This window comes from Porites lutea, chromosome 5 (genome assembly GCF_958299795.1).
Source record: "Porites lutea chromosome 5, jaPorLute2.1, whole genome shotgun sequence".
NCBI classification, from domain to species: Eukaryota; Metazoa; Cnidaria; class Anthozoa; order Scleractinia; family Poritidae; genus Porites; species Porites lutea.
In genome coordinates, this window is record NC_133205.1 from 12,934,770 (window position 1) to 12,954,769 (window position 20,000).

General features: G+C 38.6%; 1 protein-coding gene across 3 annotated transcripts in view; it reads right to left on the minus strand.

Annotated features, from left to right (window-relative positions):
• LOC140936333 (nuclear cap-binding protein subunit 1-like) overlaps positions 1 to 20,000 on the minus strand; it is a 96,291-nt gene that overhangs the window by 27,765 nt on the left and 48,526 nt on the right. For all 3 annotated transcript variants that reach the window (XM_073385794.1, XM_073385795.1, XM_073385793.1), the window contains 8 exons: positions 17,826 to 17,927; positions 16,278 to 16,375; positions 15,477 to 15,540; positions 14,702 to 14,812; positions 13,724 to 13,788; positions 11,675 to 11,737; positions 11,295 to 11,369; positions 10,946 to 11,046 (listed from right to left, as the gene is read on the minus strand). In XM_073385794.1, the coding sequence (XP_073241895.1) occupies positions 10,946 to 11,046; positions 11,295 to 11,369; positions 11,675 to 11,737; positions 13,724 to 13,788; positions 14,702 to 14,812; positions 15,477 to 15,540; positions 16,278 to 16,375; positions 17,826 to 17,927 (679 nt within the window). The remainder of the gene's footprint in view (positions 1 to 10,945; positions 11,047 to 11,294; positions 11,370 to 11,674; positions 11,738 to 13,723; positions 13,789 to 14,701; positions 14,813 to 15,476; positions 15,541 to 16,277; positions 16,376 to 17,825; positions 17,928 to 20,000) is intronic.

Genomic DNA, 20,000 nt, shown 5'->3' on the forward strand with positions numbered 1-20,000 from the left:
GTCTTTGATGTTAAGTCTGGAACAGTGCTGATTATTTCTTCCGGTCGTGTTCTTGTATTTAATTGTTCTTTAAAAGCCAGGTATCTGTCTTGCAACTGAAGGTATCGTTTAGCTTTTTCATCGTCTCGAGGGTCGTTTCGAGAAAGCACGTCATCCATGTTTCCTTGTATTTCTTGTATAGCTGGAAGAAGCGGGACAGGCGAAAGAGTTTGCTGCTTCAGATATTTTAGAAGCTCTTGAGGAATATTTTCTTGAAACCCTGCTTGGTTAAAGCCTTCTTCACTGGGCAGGACGTTTGTTCGCAACCGACAATTATCTTGGGTAGTAGTTTTCAGATCAATCAGAAGATAACCAAAAGGTCTATTTACAGCCTCTTCGTACTGATTTAAAAAGAAGTCAGTCTGCCCGGGATACATTTGCTTCGCTAGAGTCAAGATTTGCAATTTGTCTCGTGGATTCTTGAAAAACACCAGATAATGGCTGTTTAGGCTTATGCTGCGGCTACCTTTCCCCTGATGAAATAGATTCTGCACGATATAAATCACGCTCAGATTGCGATGATGAGAACCACGAGTAAAGAGGTTCACAATTCGCTTGTCTTTACTGGCGTCAATCATCTGATCATCAACCACGATCAAATTCCGTTTGTTCACATCAAAATAGGAATCCTGCTCCAAAGCCGTAGGAATTCCCTTGACGAATTCAATGTTTGGCATGGCGACTAACATTTGTGTATACGCAGGCTGCCATTGTGAATAACACCAAACGATCCTCTCTGGGGGAGGGTAAATGGTCTCTGAACCTTGTTGCAATAGAGATCGAACCCAGGCCGTTTTTCCTGAGCCGGTCATTGCGGCAATCACGGAGGTAAAAGGATGCTCGAAGCGAAACCGCTGACATTTCTGTGAAAACGGAACTGTTTGAAATGGTGTGAGACCAACATTGTGGTGTTTAGACATCACGTGCCTTTGCATGCTATCCTTTCTACTAAATGATTTTTCGCAGACAGAACAGAACCAACTCATGTCAACTCCTCAGGAGCAGAATGTAGACTGAGAAAGAGGTAGAATGTTGCGCATTGACATAGTTTTGAAGGCTATAAAATTCAATAGTTTTCCTCCACCACCACCACCACCGCCACCACATTTCTATTGTTTTCCCTCCACCACAACCACCACCACCGCCACCACATTTCTATTGTTTTCCCTCCACCACCACCACTACCGCCACCACATTTCTACTGTCTTCCCTCCACCACCACCACCACCACATTTCTATTGTTTTCCCTCCACCACCGCCACCACATTTCTATTGTTTTCCCTCCACCACCACCACCACCACCGCCACCACATTTCTATTGTTTTCCCTCCACCACCACCACCACCACCACCACCACATTTCTATTGTTTTCCCTCCACCACCACCACCACCACCACCGCCACCACATTTCTATTGTTTTCCCTCCACCACCACCACCACCACCGCCACCACATTTCTATTGTTTTCCCTCCACCACCACCACCACCACCACCACATTTCAATTGTCTTCCTCCATCACCACCACCACCACATTTCCATTGTTTTACTCCACGACAGTCAATAAAAGACTGCAAACTACTATCATAAGTTCAGTTTGTCGCAATGTCTCAAGTTGTCAAGAACAATCGTGGTTTTCTTCAATTCTTAGCTGTTTGTCCAGCTCATCAGCGACAGTTTCTTTTACGGACAGCCAGTCCACAACAACTACATGCATTAGTCCAAGTCTTATACAATATACTTAAGAAATACATTCTTATCCCCGAAGAAAATAAGCGGAACGTGTTGCCGTATAAGGATGCTCTAGTAAACCTAGCAGAAACAATGTCCCTTACAAAACAAAGAAGCGAATCCTTGTACAAGAGGGTGATGGTTTTCTTCAAGACCTATTGGTACCTGCTGTTACAAGTCTAGGATTTTTGATGCTATAAAAGAGGAAACGAAACTATAAGTTACTAATTTGAAGCTACGGTCTGTCACGGGTACTCATCAAAATGAAGAGAAAGATAGATTTGGTTGAAGAAGAACACGACAGTGAACATGAAGAAAGCGAAAGTTCTGGTGATGAAAGCGAGGATGACGAACCAAGAATAAAAGATGTTTTGAGTCATCTTTCCCGAGCAGTGTCGGAAAAGCGTGCTTCTGAATTGCTGCATAGTATGGCCGCGTCCAAAGATATTCTTTTCTGGACCCCCAGTGGACAATTACTTCGAAATAAACGCACTATTCCCGTCACAAACATCGCCGAGCTAGTTGAGTATGTGTTACTCCCTCATAACAACGAGGTTACCAAGCCTCGTGCGCTGAATACGTTTCTAGATGGACTTGCAGAGTTAGGAATCGATAAAGGTTTAATCAAGAACAAAAAGTTGTTAAGTGATTTAATAGAAAAGGAAAAAGGCTACCGAAATCTAGAAAATACTTCCGATAATGAGAGTAATAATGAGGAGAGTTCATCGGATATTGAAAATCAGGAGGAGGAGGAGGAGGAAGTGGCTTCTGAGAATGGCGTTGAAGCGGAAGACACCCAAGAGAGCGACAACGACACTGAAAACGACAGTCAGGAAATAGAAAGTAGTAGCCCTGAAACGTCCACCACCTTTCACTCTAAAAGTCCCTGTGAACATTGCGAAAACTCTAATGTGTACTCCACATTGATCATGAAATGTCCTAAATGCTTTTGGCACGATAACTACAAGATTTGTCCTATATGCGATCACCAGATCCCCGAGGAGAGAAAATACATCAAAGAGGGCTTTCTTCGGCGTCACGATTGTGGATTAATTACACACAAAAACGCCAAGACGTTGGAAACCAATTTTTATTCACCTTCTAAAGAGGAGAACGAAGAGGAGGTCTAATTTCCATTCCTTCCAAATCGCTGTGTATTTGACTCTTTTTGTCACTGGTTTTCAATAAAGTTTTTTAAAACGGTATCTCTCTTGTCTGGTTTTATTGCTAGCAATTATGAGTCGCGTGTTTTAATTAATCCTTGTTAAGTTATTTGTTTTATAATAATACGTCAAGGTTGCTCCCTTGAGGTTTTTCCTGTAGAGCTAATTTGTATTCAACTTTGCGCTTGTGAACTCGCATAATTACCAAACTAACGACGCGTGAAAATGACAAGACTTCAATAGTTTTTCATTTCCTCGAGATAAAACGGAGAAAACAGTTATGTAATAGTCAGACAAACTTGAAATAAAGAGTCTACAGCTCGATTCGACTTGCATGTTTGGAGTAATGTTTTAAAAAATATTGGTGATAGCAAGAGTAATATGTTGAACGGAGAGCCCGCTTTTATGTTAAACATATAATAGATTGTTTACTATCCAATCAGGGTTTAAAGAGCCCGGGCAAGTCTATTGAAGCATTGTCATGAAACCTGTTTTTGGAACTGGTTTTTCTGGTTCATGATCTCAGCATTCTAAATATAGAACACGTTAATTAAATCCACCGCACTATGAATAAAGACAAAAGACTCTTGCGTCATCGACGCTAATTTATTCCACCGCATTTTATTCATGAGTTCAAGACAATAGGTTATTACGACATAGATACTAATTTATTCCCCTTCATTTTATTCATGAGTACAAGACAATAGAGTATTACGACATAGACGCTAATTTATTCCACCGCATTTTATTCATGAGTTCAAGACAATAGGTTATGTCATAAAACAAAAATAAACCAGTTATATCAACCAGGCTAAAAATAGAACCTGACAAACCGGTCAAACCAGTATACTTAATTAAATCCACCAACTTTTATTCATGAGATGAGGACAATAGCCTATGACGTCATCGGCGTTAATGTATTCCTCCCCAAAAAAGAGGAGTAACCGGTCCCTCCTATACTACTTACCCTTAAAGACCAGTTTCCTACAGCATTCCGTCACGCAATCATTTAACCTATCACGTTTTTGGATAACAAGATTAACCTTTACAGTGCAAGAGAAAAACGCTCACTATGTTTATTAATATACCTGCCTATATTGGAACAGATTAACAGTTTTATTTGCATTTCATTTCAATGTCCAGATAACTAATACATTTACTTGCTGTACGAAGAGAAATGATCACTATAAAGCGAGAGGTAGGAGCGAGTCGAGGAGGAGACAAGCAGAGCAGTTTTCTCGTTGTAGTATTTATTAAGTATCAGTCGTCTCAAAACATGTGAACATAGTTTGGAAATTCAAAATAAGACCCTGTAATTCATGAGAACGGGGTAAAAAACAACGGAGGAGGAAATCTCAACGCATCACCATTGTGAATCGTTACCTCATGAATTCACATCAACTAAATAAACCAACAAATGAAAAACAGAAAACAAACTGGAACATTCACCGTTTTTTGGTAATTTGCACTAAATCTGCAATCAACTTAAGTCAGTAAGAAGCTTTTTGAAAGAAAACATTTTAAACCGTGTTTAACTAAACAGCTTTTAAACATGTTTAAGCTTCAGTGTGAATGGGGCTGTAGATAAACTTTAATATTTTAGAAAAAGGATGTACCCAGGTGAATCGATGTAAATGGCAAGAGAATGTGGAGAAAAAAATAATTTGGGCGGAGCGCCAAATAAAGTTTTCGGGATCGCTGGATTGCAAAGTTGCAATAGGTCTTCGGGTAAGATTGGGCTTGCAAAGCTAGGCTTAACTTACAAACGCAGAGGTATTTTCGGTTGTCGCTTTTCGCCGTCATATTTTAGTAAATTCGCAGGCAGGCCAGTTCCGGTGCTTTAATTTGGAATAGTATTCCACTTTCTATCAAAAACACTTAAAAAAACTCAATTCAAAAGCGAACTAAAGAGAAAACTCTTTGAAATACTGGAAAAAGAGGACGACTATATTAGAGTTTCTGATATTACAGGGCAATTCTCAAAATCGTAACATGGTGTACTTCCGTATGAAGTACAGTCTGCCTTCCTGTCTCACTCTGGCTATAAACCACACGACAAACTAGATTGCTTCTAGGATTGTTCGTTTAAAAAATATATATATATATATATTTATAGAATTTTCTTTTTTCTCTTGTACCCGCCTGGAATAGCCTTCGCTAAATGCGGGCACAAGCTTTGTAAGCTATATTTAATTTGAAATAAACTTGTTGTTGTTGTCTGATCGTGTTGTTTGTCAACGGTACGAAACAGGTGATTTTGCGAGGTGTGTTTCTCGATTGCAAGGAAATGAACCTGGACAAGATTGTGCGAGAGTGTTCGACACTGTGGCGAGGAATCAGTCGAAGTTTTGAGGAGGCAATGAACATTTTAAAGCAACCTATTAAGGATAATTTTCAATTTGGAGGAAGCTTGTGGTATTTTTTTATGTACCATGATTTGGCCTGGTATTTCGTATGAAACAGCACTTGACAAAGCTGCATTATCCACTCTTTCTGACCGTCGGGCAGTCCCGTATCTTAAATTTATAGGAAAGGTTCGGCCAGGTAACCCGTTATACCCACTACTACACAACAGAGTGGTACCTATATCTACCAGTGTGTGTCTACGATCAGGGAGTTCTAGCAGGCCCATGGCCACAAGGACTGAACGTTTCTCAAATTTTGTTACTGTTAAATATCAATCTTGTCAATAAATGTAGCGAATTAGTATACATATATCACAGCTTGTAAGGTATCCAACAATTCAGTCTTCCGACTGCAAAAGGGACAATAAACCTGTGATTTGATTTGATTTGATTTGGACGATGTTTTCAGAAATGTGGAGACAACTCTTAAAAATAATTATAGGAATCGACGGGTTTTCCTTTAGCCAAGAGTTTTAGCCCTAGTTTCTCTAATTAGTTTCTCTAACCTTCCTAAACGCCTTAGGCTAAAATAACCTTTCAATAGAGATTTTAATTTCTTTGGTTTATCCGAAATGCCTGGATCAGAATAATAACATGCGTGGCGAGCTTTTCATTGTCCGTGAATGTAATGATTTCCTTCTATGTTTTGACGCTAGGCCCAGCTCTTTACTATTCAGTGTTTTCAGGATGGTGAATTCAGTGATCCACAGGTCCGAATTGCAGCTTAAACTATAACTTCTTTAGGCGCTGATACAGTGCATTTTATTTTTCTTGAGCACTGAAGCTATTATTCCTCCACTGGTAACTACTTTTGTTTTAGCTTAATAGTCTACGCTTCTGTTCTGGTATTACTATTTTCCGTTATAATGAGTTCTAAAGCAAGACTGCAGTTTTGAAAATAAAGCATTCCTCGTCATTTGCTACAATGTTCACGTCTTAGTAAGGAGAGGCTTTGAGCATTAAAATTGCGATCATGTTACGTCCCGAGATGAAAGCTTCTAATGCTTTTCTTTGCTCTGTTTCTAAAATTTCAAACTTTCGGGAAACGTAGCAAACATTCCTGCAGTGCTTCAGCCATCATCATATCGTCAATGGTATTTTTAGCGGAGCCCCGAAGCTAAGTAAATCTACCCATCTTAGAAAATTTGGGAATCGCGTGACTGTACACCGAGCGAGCGAGCGACCGTCCGCACCACAGGTAAGCCAATGTTTACTCTCACACTTTCTAGCTACTTTGGGAACCCAGGAGAAAACTGATTGCACATCGACGTTGTGATCAATTGACAGCTGTCAAAACAGGGTTTCCGCTGACCAGTATCACCTGACCGTATTGCGGGCTCAGGTGTCGAGGTCGACTATTTTTTGAAGTTGTCCACTGACAAGTTACTAGTTTTCAAATGATCGCAGGCACAAGTTTATTTTTTTAAAAAATCAATATGAAATATGTTGTGTTTATGTCACTATGCCCCCGTACTCTCAAGTTTTTGATTTCAAACTGACCTCGGGCGCGAAAATTCAGCCAGTTATTTAAAAATACAGGCGGGGAAGACCTTTTTTACTACGCTCTACGTCCAATTTTTATGCTCTTATAGGTCAAAATTTGAAAGGTGGGTTCACGCAGCATCTTAAAACTTGTTTACTTCGACAGCTGAAGCTGACAGAGTTTGTTTCAACTTGTGATGTTTTTAACTGTCTTTTTCCATTGGATGTACAAATACATCTGAGGAAGAGAACCTTCTGTTATTCATGGCTGGTTTGTTTATTGGATTTTTCGTTGAGAAATACGTCGCTTATCAAAGTCGGAAATCCAATTTCGGATAGCATCGTTTTCCTTTTTTTACCTTGCTCGATGCGTAAGAGAGTTTAAAAGTTTACTTGATAGCTTTCAGGAGCTGCATTTCGATTGGTAAACTTGAGTAATTATTATATTTGGTGTTTGTTTTTTTATAACTAATGTCATGAAGTCGAGCACAGTTTATGCGGCAAGTTTATAAATGTTTGTAACATTTGAGACAACGATCTGACCCAGTATCAGGTTTGATATAAGCTTATAGAACTTCAAAAAGCCTTTAGATATATTTTCTCACCGCAAATAGAAAGAAAACTTTGAGCGATTTTCTTGCCTCGAGTTCACCTTTCAAAAAAGGAAACACTGGGGAGCCGGCTTAAAACATACACTTAAGCTTTAAGACTCAGGATTTTTAGAGACACTTTAGTACTTGTCTTCGTGAATGAAAATTGTTGTCTCAGTAAATGTTTCACCGAATTATATTTCTTTTATTGATTGTTAGTAGTCCCTCTTTCAATTTTTATCGCTGTGCCGTTTGTTTTCAGTTGTTCATGAATATCGCTCGCAGGAATACTCAAAATGTCACGGGTATCAAACACTTTTTAAGATTACACATCGTTATAAAACCATTAAATTAAAAAAATAAACATAATAAAATTCTTTATTATGTTGAAGCGTAACTCTATTAGTGTTCATTCAAACACCCTACCACACAGCTCGCACTGCAAATGTGGCGTTTTTCAAAAGTGAGAACCGGCTGGCCGTATAGGTGATTTTTGAAATTTTTTGAACGGTTTCGCTAAAAGCCCACGATTGATCGTCCTGAACATTAAAGCGCGCGCACAGTCTGCTAACCGCGCGTGGGCTTAGCCAGCTTCAGAATTCAATGCCCCATAAATCTATGAATATATGCGCTTGGTGTCCGCCAATGACGTCATGTAGTGTTCCATCAAGGAGCATTTTGAGTTTCCAGGCAACATAGACTTTGCCGCCGATGACCAGGGCGCATTTTCATGTATCATTTATGAAACGGGCTGTTCTGTTTATTAATCGTCTGTGAAACAATGTTTACCATCGGTGAATCACGAACAATTTCCCTACAAATGACACAGAAATGCAAGCACAGCAAGTGGCTGCAAATCCTCGCCGAGGAAGATTTTCCATTGAAACTCCTCTGGAGAACGCCGATTAACATTCATCGGCGAGCGGATCGAAGAAGACAACCGCGAAGCAGAGAGAACATCGCTTAGCATAGGGAAGGCAACGTTGTCAACACAGCGACCACAAACGTGTACAGAGGCAGCAACAAAATACTAGAATTACACTGTAAACGAAACCTACAAAGACAGGGAACACCGACTGCCGACGCTTCAAAAACCGACGAGACTGGATCAGGCAGCGCTTAAAGTTTACAGTCAGCGATAGGCAGCAAGAATTATGCACGTCAAGAATATCTTTCCCACGGACTCGGGACAGCCGATCAGCCTTTACACCATGAGCAACAATGGGTTTTACAGTAAGCTTTATTTTACAATTAACAGTTTAGAACACCGATAACGTGTGACATGTATAGGGAAAGCATAACTATTTTCGATCTTATTTAATATTCGAAAAGAACATCTTGATTTCGGATCTCCTCACAATATTAGTGTGTGACATGTGTTACCATTCCCCGTAAGTCAAGTCAGGGATTTTCAGTATAAGTCAGGGAAAATGTAACTCTTTCAAAGAAGCCAGAGGGAGGTGACAGATTCCCGTATATTCACCGAAATTAAACATGTTCCATTGGCAGAATATTGTATCAAGAATTCAAGCGATAAGCAGATATAGGGTTTCCTATGAGATTCATCCATTCTGCACTTTACATTCACGATAAATTCATGTATTAAATAGGTGTACAGGATGGCTGTGATGGGAGTTTGGGCATTTATTTTAAATTGTGTACCAGGCACAGATGAAAAGAAAAGAACAAAAAACCATGAAAACATACCAAGCAGATTTTCCCTGAACAGAAAACAAAGATTTATTTTGTTTTACATCATCTGTTTCCAGAACGCGAAGGTTTGATAATATCTGGACATTTTGTCAGTTCATTTGGTCAGGGAAAGTGTACATTTGACTGTCAGTCTGGGAATTTAAAAAACTATGCCTCTGGCAACCATGTCTCAACAAGCTCATGCATGTTGAGAATTGAAATCCTGATCACCTATGTGGACATTTCGTACAAATTCACTCTTGCATGAGTAATTGTTTCTCATGCATGTACACAAATAACTATAAGCACTTTCATAAAAAATTTGGTATTTTTTACAGTTATAATTCACTGCTCATAAAGGTACCGGATATTCAATAATCATGAGTCATGATCATTTTCATAGTTCACCTCAACTGCATCCTTAATGACATAGCCTGGGACCAGGCTCAACAGTGGGGGAAAAAGGAAAAAAACGGGGTCAAATAGGAAAAAATATCACATTGCTACATGTAATTTCTGTTTTAGTGTAAGTGATTATGTTTAGACCATACAGTTACAAACAATTAGTTGTCAAGTGTGATTATGTACTACCACAAGTGCAAACACTCTCTTGCTGTAATTCACTTAACAGTAAATATTTTTTTCTCCAATTACCATCATTTACTTGTTATTTTCACTGCAGCATTATCTCCTACATTTCATCCACTCACTACTAATGACACACTTCACAAGTAATTATTATTACACATTAAAGATAACATGTGTTAGCTGCATATTCGCCTTCAGTTATTCCCTATCACACCCATTTTTTTAACTATAATCCGCCGTACGAAAAAAGATGGCGGCTGTACATTTTACCACAATTCCTTTCGAACCTAACACGGCCAATTACACATAAAGTCATATCTTTTTTTTTTGGGGGGGGGGGGGGGAGGGCTATCCTAGGTTTGGAGTTAATAAAACTTTTTTGTGCGTTTTTATGAGCAATTTTATGGTTTTCATGCGCTAAGAACTGAGGGTAAATGTACAAGTCGCCATCTTTTTAGATACGGTGGATTACACGTGTAGGAGGGTCAAATGGGGTGAACACGGGACCTGTGAAACATTGGCTACCCTTCCTTAACAACACCAACCCCATTTAAATCCCTCTGTGGTTTTCACTACGGTCGGAAGGAGAGGTGAATTACACAGGGAATAGTTAGATAAGTTAGCTGAGTTTGCGTAAAATGAAAACTCTTTAATTTCAGTCCAGTGTTTTAACAAAGTTTTCAGAGCATTGTACAGTACCGTAAATAATCCCCAACCGCAAATGATCTTCGACCGCAAGTGATCCCCAAAGTCGACGGCAAATGATTCCGTGAAAAATTGAGGAATGCAATGGATTTTATGGGACTGATTACAAAGAAAGACTGATTATGAAAGAGGAACCTTTTTCTCTCGCCCTCTAAAGAAAAAGGGAAAGAGGACGCCACATCTCAGGTCAATTTATACAATAAGGCGGAAAAAAAGGAATAAATCTGAAAAGGATATGGTATCAACCGTATACTTCTCTTAAGACACGCAGGACGCAGAAAAAACTAATAATTTTAACACCTACAAGCTCAACTTGTCTACTGAGTACAAAGTACTAGTCAAGTAAAGGCACTACCATCGAACGTGGTACCTGTGCTCCGGAGATTAAACGTTAAAGCCGTGTGCTACGAGGACAATAGAATCAGACTTACGGACGTACACAAACGTTGACATATTAGCCAGTAAGCATAAAAAATGATCGAGATAACCACTAAATTGAATTCAATGGTATTAAACTTGTAATTTCAGAGTCTAAAAACGAATGATATAGTACCTTGATCTGGTGTAAATCTGTAGCTAGGTGATGGGGCAACAGGAAGAAGGCTATGCAGTCCTTCAGGAATATTCTCAATCAAAAACTGATGGTACGAAAACCTAAAAGTGAGAATAGTTCAAAACAGGCATGACTAACAACATTCATTCTTATGTGTCATGGCACTACTTTAAAACTTAGTACTATCTATATACAAAAACAGTAAACGCAGTGCAGTGGATTTGTGAGGAAAACTTCTACTCAAAGTTTTTTTTAGCAACAATGTGGCTATTTATTATCAAAGATATGATTAACTTCTATGTTAGGCCCAGCCAAGTATTTACGGTGACGACAAAGTAACATTTCTAACCTTTTGATTCTTTCAAAGAGCTCACTCAAAAATACGCATCTGGGAGAATCCAGTCCCGCATCTGTAGCAGAAGTCCTACAGAATGTGTAAAAGGTTTATCCAACGGTTATTTCAAAGCATAGAAACGTACGCACTCCGCATGGGTTGTGGTTAGTTCACCATTGTTTGATTGACCGTTTCAGTGCAGAGGGAGAAGAAACCATAAAAACAAGTAGGAGGTCAAAGATTCTATTGAACAGTCGCGCCATGGAGGTGAAATAATTTATTTGGATTCACTGTTGATATCTCGGACTTCGTTTGAGTATCGTCGCGTATGATTTTACTCTTTCACATAACATCTCTCATACCAGCTTTAAAGAGGCAGGTATATGGATACATACCACTCATCCCAGCTCCATTTAAACTGAAAGTTACTGAGGTGATATGAAAACCACTCCACAAACCTAGCCAAAAAAACGTACAACTGAGATGGTAAAACTACATTTTTAGCCCTTTAAAAAATTTATATTATGGCATTTAAAGTACGAGCCCTTTGTCAGAGTAAATCAAGGGATTGTGGGTTGTTAGAAAAAATCGGGGTGTAAAATGGACTGTTTAAGCACAGGCGGCCCAGATGTAGTAGTGTGTGTCAATAACATGGACAAAATGGGATGAGTCGTCGAATCTCCCATGAACTACCAGGCTATGCAGCTGAATGGAAAATATGGTAAGGAAACATTTATGCGCGCGATTTTGCCTTTTTCTTAGGTGGAAAATCCTCGTCCTCCCTCGCCACATTGGATGACATATTGTGGAGTAGACGTACTTCTGGAAAGAACAGTTTATTTAATTAATCCAAGCAAATAGGTCCAGTAGAGTCAAGAATCTATACCAGCGGCTGGACGAACAATGTGAGAGCAGCTGTGACAGCGAACGTTAGCAGAATTCAAACTTGTAGAGTGTTTACGGACGGTCGCGTGATCGCCTTTTGTTTGATGGTCAAAACTAACGCAGCGGACCCTCCCTCCGTGTTGATTGACCTAGAAGCAATAGTACCATCCCATCAAAACAATCCCTGCGCTGTTCCCTTCTTTCGAATCCTTTTACCCAAGACTTCGCAATACGCGGTCTCCACGGGGCGGTCAATGCTGGGCGTATCTCACTTCACTTCATTCTACACATACGAGTTGAGTGGGTAGCAAAATACAACATTTAGGGGAGAGGTTTGGTCAAAGCCTTATTTTTCGTTTATCCCTACCCTTTTCTCCCAAATCTAGCCAGTTTCAATCATTGAAAAAATGGCTAAAAAAAAAAGGTCGTAGTAACTGGTTCATTAAGTTTTGGATGATTTTTCGATGTTTAAAATCATGAAAAATTAGAAGTGAGTGGTAGTTGTAAGGGGGCGCAAAACTTGATGAGCTTGAAAGATTGGGAAATCACTTTTCTCAATGTGAATATCAGCAGCTGTCTTTATCAGTGTTATTGTTTATCCTTCCATTTTACAATTAGTTACTATTTTAGAGCGTCCTGTGTTTTTTACATTTACTTGGCCTAGCTTTTAGATTAAGTACATGTAAGTTACAGCAGGTCAAACACTTACTATGATCCTCAGGATATTTTTTAAATAAGTAGGATGGTCAATACAATTGGCTAAAATTAGGCTACGGAAAATTAAAGTTATCTGAAAAGTTCATTGATTAATGTGTCAAAGCGACGTGTATAACTTCAAGCCCTTGTTGCGTGACACTGCGCTAACATGGCTCACCTACTCAGCACTGCTTCAGCTTTTCAAATACAACGCACCCGCAATTAATGTGATGGCAAGGTCAACGTTTCACAGTTTAACTTCTTGTATATTTTTCAAAAACAGTGACAAACAAAGGCGAATAGCACTCTGTAAATAGCTTTCAAAAGCGAAAAGATGTACTGAAGTTCTAATAGAATTATAAAGGGTGATCTAAGCTGATCTTGCTAGACTCGATAAAAACAAATATGGCGTGCTGAACACATTTCAAACATAACATCTACATATCCGATTATCTTAGAATGGAGCTTTTCCTATAAAAAAATGATAAACTTAATTGAAAACTGTGAGAAAAACGATAAACAAACACAAGCTCGCCAATGTTTCATATGCGAACAGGTAAGAAAAAATAGATACCAGTTCCCGGGCGGAAAAAACTGAATACATAAGATCGAGGCAAAATGTGCCAGCCTGTCCAAGATGGCGCCCAAAACATGAAATCGCATGGAATCCAGCACGCTACCCGCTAGATCTCCCGCGGGACTCGAATAATGAGCGTTCTCCTTCGTTGAACGCAATAAATAAATAAAAAGTCAACAACAACTAGAATGCCTCCTTATTATACACTTATACATCAACCACTACTCCAGATCACCATTTGTGGGAACTAGTGAAATAATATCGTCGATGAAAACACAGTACCAACCTTTCTGTACAAGTCACACTCATTGTGTTTAATTTCTCATATAACAGTTCTGTTGCCTGTGCGACCTGATGCATTTATTTTAAGGAACAAAGCAAACATACAACAGATGCTTTGAAAACTAGTATTTTGTGGAGCCAATAAACAACCGAAGATGCATACATTATATTTTAATTCATGGGGCAGTCAGTCGTGTTGGGACAATAAGCGCGACGAAAGTATTCAAGCACGGGCAGAAGAGCCTCTGGGTACCGACTCTTAACAGACCATTTCCAAACGGTCAAGCAAATACTGGCTCCTGATTGGGTACAATCAATGGATTTGTATTATTGTGCCCAATCAGCGGACAGCATCTCTTTTCTACTTTCCTCTCCAGAAACAAAGTAACTACCGATGACTCGGGAAAACGTTTCGGATGTTATCAGCAGGACTATTCCAAATTGCACCAGGAAAATTGTTTCTGACCGATCACAAGGTAACGTAAATAATATTAACGAAGGCGCGATCGACGCAAACTTGAACACGTGATGTAAGCTAAAGCTTGTGTCTTTGGAAAAGCGTCTTTAAAATACCCTAGCATAGTTTCCATGTTCTAGTTTTCGGGTAGACAGTATTTTTGAAATGGGCGGGGTTTATATCAAAATGAAAGTTTCCCTTGAACGGACAACCTTGGTGAACGAGCCGGACAAGTATGCAATTTGGAAATGGTCTGGTAAGAGTCGGTACCCAGGGGCTCTTCCACCCGTGCTTCAAAACTTTTGATGCGCCTTTTCTCCCGACTCGACTGACTGCCAGTAGGTCTCCGAGGAGGAAAGATGTCAAGCACATTTAAAATACTTTAAGAATTAAAATATTGACAATACCAATGACAGATTGGTTCCAGTTTGAATATGTTTTAAGAATTATCTAAAGAAAACCAATCACTTACTACGATAACAAGAATAATAATGATAAATTACAAAAGTGGAATGTCAAGGATACAACACCAGGCATTGAGTTGGGTTGTAGCTTGCAGAGCTCAATAATCAATGATCCATAGAAAATTTGTGGATGGTGAGAGTTTGGTAGTCTAAACATTTCTGAAAAAACAACCTAAAAAAAAGAAAAGAAAAATAGCTTTTTTCTCAGTTTTCCAAATTTTACCCTTTGCTGTTACGTGTAACTAAAAAAATACGCGCTCAAGCAAGTGCATGTGATCTCAATTCTATTACTTACACTATGATTCAACGAAAACCAACCAACGTAAGAGTGCTTTTCAGAAACAAATTCGCAATAAACATGTGAAGGGCAATAACGTTTACAGGGTTGACGTCAGAAAGAGATAGGATCCTCTTGTTCAAACGTTGGCTAGCACTATTCATCTCGGGATAAATCACTATCCAGCGGATAGTAAACCAACTGCGTTATCCACTGGGTAGAGATTTATCCGGTGGATAGTGTTATCCACCTTTCGAGCTACTGGGGCCTGGGGCATGGACCAAATTTTCAGCACCCTTTGCAGAAAGGGGCAGCATTTTATCCTCCAACACCGTCTTGCACTCCAAAACTAACAATCTCATAGCTAGCCTTAGCCTTAAGACTTCCAATAACCTTCGTCTGATCTAGCCTTACATCTGCGGCGTCGGTCACTTATGCACCCTCCTATCCACTATGTAGTAACTACTCACGTGTAAGGATAATAGTTAATCAGGCTTTCATGAAATACAGCCAGATTTGTTATTTCTTTTCGATGGGTGCTTAATATTTGAACACTAACCTCTATGATGCAATAATGCATTGGTACTTTTGACTTCCCAGGCAAATTCAATAACTGGTTAGCACTAAGAGTCAAGACAAGATATGTTGAAAAAATAATAATTATGTCAACAAAACTGAACACTTTTTAAGGTCAATGTTTGTGATGAATGCTCTTGTCGGTCACTAGCGTGACAGATTTTTTAATTCAAGTTTTCCTTACACCGCAAAAAATAGATAATTACAATATACCGTAAAGTTCCGAAAGTATCGACCCTCGTTACATTCGGATTTTAGCATCCTTGTTCTATCGCTTCTTTCGAAGGGGATCGTTACTTTCGGATGACTCCACATAAGCACTTCAAAAAATAAAATCGCAAAAAATGTGAAAGGAATACTTTTTGAAAAAAAGGTAATGTATATCCTGTACTTTAAGAGTTATGAATAGGAATGTCAAATAATCATTATTAATAAACCTCGGATCAGTGTGGCATTTGGTCAGGATATCTAACACACCTTATTTTTTGCAAAAAGGGAAATTAGTTTCGAAGTCTCTATTTTCGGAGGGTCTTTATTTTTGGAGGGATCGCTGTTTCCTGGATTTGCTAACACCTGTGACATCTTATCGCTACTTTCGAGGGGTCGTTACTTTCGGAACTTTACGGTAACACAAAACATTTTGATTGAAACAAAGATCTGTCAGTTTCATTTGTTACAGGGTTGCAATACAAGGGCAGATTACATACACGAAACTGAACAGAGCCACCAAAATTTGACCATTTTTTTCTCGACAAAAACCCAACTTTTGAACATTATATCTTACCATTCCTTTCTGTCCTTGAAATGAGCATTTATGGTTCTCTGGATACTCTCTTCTACTAAATATCTTTCAATCGCATGAGCACCGGGCATTGAAGGCCCCTGAAAAGAACACGAACATCAACTGTTAGGTTTCATACTGCAGACTAACTTTGGGCATTCAATAAAAAAAAGAATATCATATAGAAAAATCATTAAAAATTACCTAAACAACAATTTATTCATCCGTGGTAAAAAAAAAAGAAAAAAGAAAAAAAAAAAGAAAACATTATTATGACCCGCACCTAAGGGCCATGATTATCTGGTCGTATTAGGGAGTTTTACATCAGAAAAATAACTCACAGAGTTTTTACATATACGGGAACATAACGTGTTTGTAATAAAAGCGGTGGTCGTAAAGCAAAATTCTTACATCTGATTGGCCGTTAGTAGACCTGATTTTTTTTATCAGGAACTGGAAGAGCTTCAAAAATTAGGTAACCTGTTAATTTTCAGCCGTATAAATTCGACTGCTGTAATACTTAAGGGAAGATTTTAAGACAATTTGAAATTTCAAAATTTTACTTCCTTTTAACTTTTAAATTAACTTTCGTCGGCCGTTACAATCTCTACTTTTGAGATATACAGCTGGAAATTAACAAGATACCTAATTTTAATACGCTCTTTCAGATCCTGTTATTAAAAATCATTTTTCCAAAGCGAACTGTTTTCGTGTTTAAGTAAGGTTGATCACATGACCCACTATTACAAGAGGCCTATTGGACAGTACGTGCTGCCATCGCTATGCATGCTTGAATGAGTTCTTTTTTCCCTTAATTAGAGAAAAAACTCTAGAGAGATGTTATGTTTTTTAAAAAAATTTAAATTTCAGTTATAATTATGACTAATTGGTAACAAAGGTTTGTTTACCTTTTGAAGAGGTCTTTACGTGGGCTAACCAGTTGGTTTATGGTTTGGGTAAGTGGTAAGCAAAATTAAAGTTTGGTAAATTTCGTCCCAGAATAGCATTTACCAAACTGGTATCAAAGATGGCTTTGAAGAAATGAAACACGAACTTCCATTTGGTACCTTTTAAGATGTTCCGTTGCTTCCGGAAATTTTCCCCAGGAACGACCCAAAAAGTCGTGTTCCATCTAATTTCCAGCCGGAATTTTTGTAAATAATAAACAACCAGAACTTCGTGTTGTAATTCTGTCTGTTATACGTGCTCGTAATGAAACAAATCTCTCTAACAAAGCTGTCGTCCGATTTCGTCCATCACTCGTTTGATTGCAGATCGAATTGGACTAAACTCAGTACCATTAACATTATGAATATGGTCGTGCTTTTCTTTGTGTTTAACAAAAACAGAAGTCAACCAAACAAGATTTGCAGAGAGTTAGTCTTCATCACCTTCACACAGTTACTAATAAGGACAAGAATTATGTCAAAGCAAGATTTGTGCAATTAAAATTGTCCATGTTGGAATTACTTTAGACCTTACAAAATACAAGGGTCCAATAGTTTTTCGAGAGTTGGTATTTAGTATTGCTAAAGATCATATTTTACTAACCTCAGGTACATCTGTGTAATCAAACATTCTATAGACTACAGTTGGAAGAGGGTAAACAATACCGTCTTTATGCGATGGGACAGTGAATGATGGAAGGGTATGCTACAAACAAACAAACAAACAAAACAATCAATGATAGAAAAGTAGTAGTGGTGTAATCAAATCATGCTTAACCCTGGGCTTATAACCTTGTGGCGGTGAACCAGTCATACCGGCCTTAGTTAAGTGATTTGGAAAGTTCCTGATGATGATTTCATCACGTGAAAGGACAGCAGTACGATGGAAATGGGCAGAAGCCAAAAAGGTAGCCTATACATGGCTGCAGCCGTTGGCTAACCACCAAACGAAGTTGAAAATATGGCACTGAAACTATATTCAGTGTAGGGAATACTGGCCAGTTGGGGGCAGAAGCTGCTAAGGATGAGAAGATGCAGATTTTGAACTCGGTTTGAAAGGGAAAGGACACAGACTTGACAGCTTATTGTCATTTCCAGAAAGAACATTCACTTCCAGCATAGTGGAGCTAAAGAAAAGGTAGACTGCGTGGAGTGCTGGACACCTATAAACAATCCAATCATCATGGCCAGGTACCACTCCAAATTCATCAAAACATCAGTTATCACACGACGTACATCAGTGTGTCAATACCCTTACTGGCAGTGGTTCTGATGTACACGAGATGGGATCACTGCACTAACACGTGCTTACTTGATTAACATCCTCCCACAGAGCGTTTTTAAAGGAAACTATCGGTGGCTGTGAAATCGTCACTTAATCCTTATTTTTGCCCTTATTGCCTCTTTTAATTCGAATTCTTAAGTAAATAGGTAGAAATTTGTGGACGTAATTTTTTTGGCGCCTTCTCCTTTGTACATACAGTGCATATTTGCATACACCTTTCATGTAAATACGTTTTTAACTGATCGAAAAAACCGTATAGAAATAAAAGTGATTCACTCCTTCGTTCGTTCATTCATTCACTTCTCTTCTATTGTTAAAGATTCATCTTGCTACATCTTTTTTGCATAGCTCGTGTAATCCACTGTCTCATCCGAAGTATGAAAATCTTGATCTGACATTACAGAATCTTGAACGTGCTGTGTGATCAATGCCCACCATTTACTCAAAATGATCTGTCTTTGTTTAATATATATTAGCGAAGATGCATTTTAGACACTTTTTGTTCACAACCCTTCTATAGCTTGCATAATCTATTAATTTATTAATTGAAAAGTTCTTTTATTAAGACTGTTGGATTTTGGCATTTTACCTTCAAGTCAATTGCAACACGTTTCTTATCAGTTGTATTGTCTACATTTCTTTTAACCTCCCCCCCCCCCCCCAACTGAAAAAAAAATCAGTTGTGAATATTTAAGGGATGTCCATGTACAAAAGTATCTTGGTATCCAAGACTTTTTCGAGCTCCATAGATTGTGCAATTTAAAAATTCATTCATACCTAATAAAGATAAACGCATAATACACAAAGTGGTGAATGCCACTAAGCTTTTCATGTGAAAAAATTCATTAGTTAGAATTCACTATTCAGGCAACCAGTTCAATAAGCTTACAAATTTCCTGGCTTCTTATACAGGTTTCTCCTTTTTATTCTAGCTACAAAAGATCCCAAAACTCAACTAACAAATGGTAAACACTACACTCTGACGGCCATCCAGTATGGATAATTTCCGTAAGCTTTGCCATTTTGGACAGAATAAAGAATCTTACATGAGCAGCCATTTAAAATTATAAAAGAAATACAACTAGTCAGGCTTAATTTATAATCTTAACAGAATCTTTTAACCTGTGCTAGCAAGAGAGGATACAGGGATCAGAGAAGGCATTCCCCATACACACCCTATTCCATAGGTAATTCGTCTCGAGTAATTTTTAGAATCGGGATAAAGTGACAGGGTGTCCAGCGGCATGGTTGCTCAAAAATTTAGGAAAATAGGAAACTCAGGATTGAGAAAATAGGAAAAATAGGAAACTTTGCATTAAAAATAGGAGAAAGATAGGAAAATCAAAAGTACTTTTGTCGACAAAGATAGCTTCCCTGCACCCCATAAGGGTTATAATAAAGGCTACGAGTCCTCAGATTCTATGTTCACAGGATTTAGATCAACTTTCGCGGCTAAGAAGGAGTGAAAATGATCAGTAACGTTTTAGTTTATTG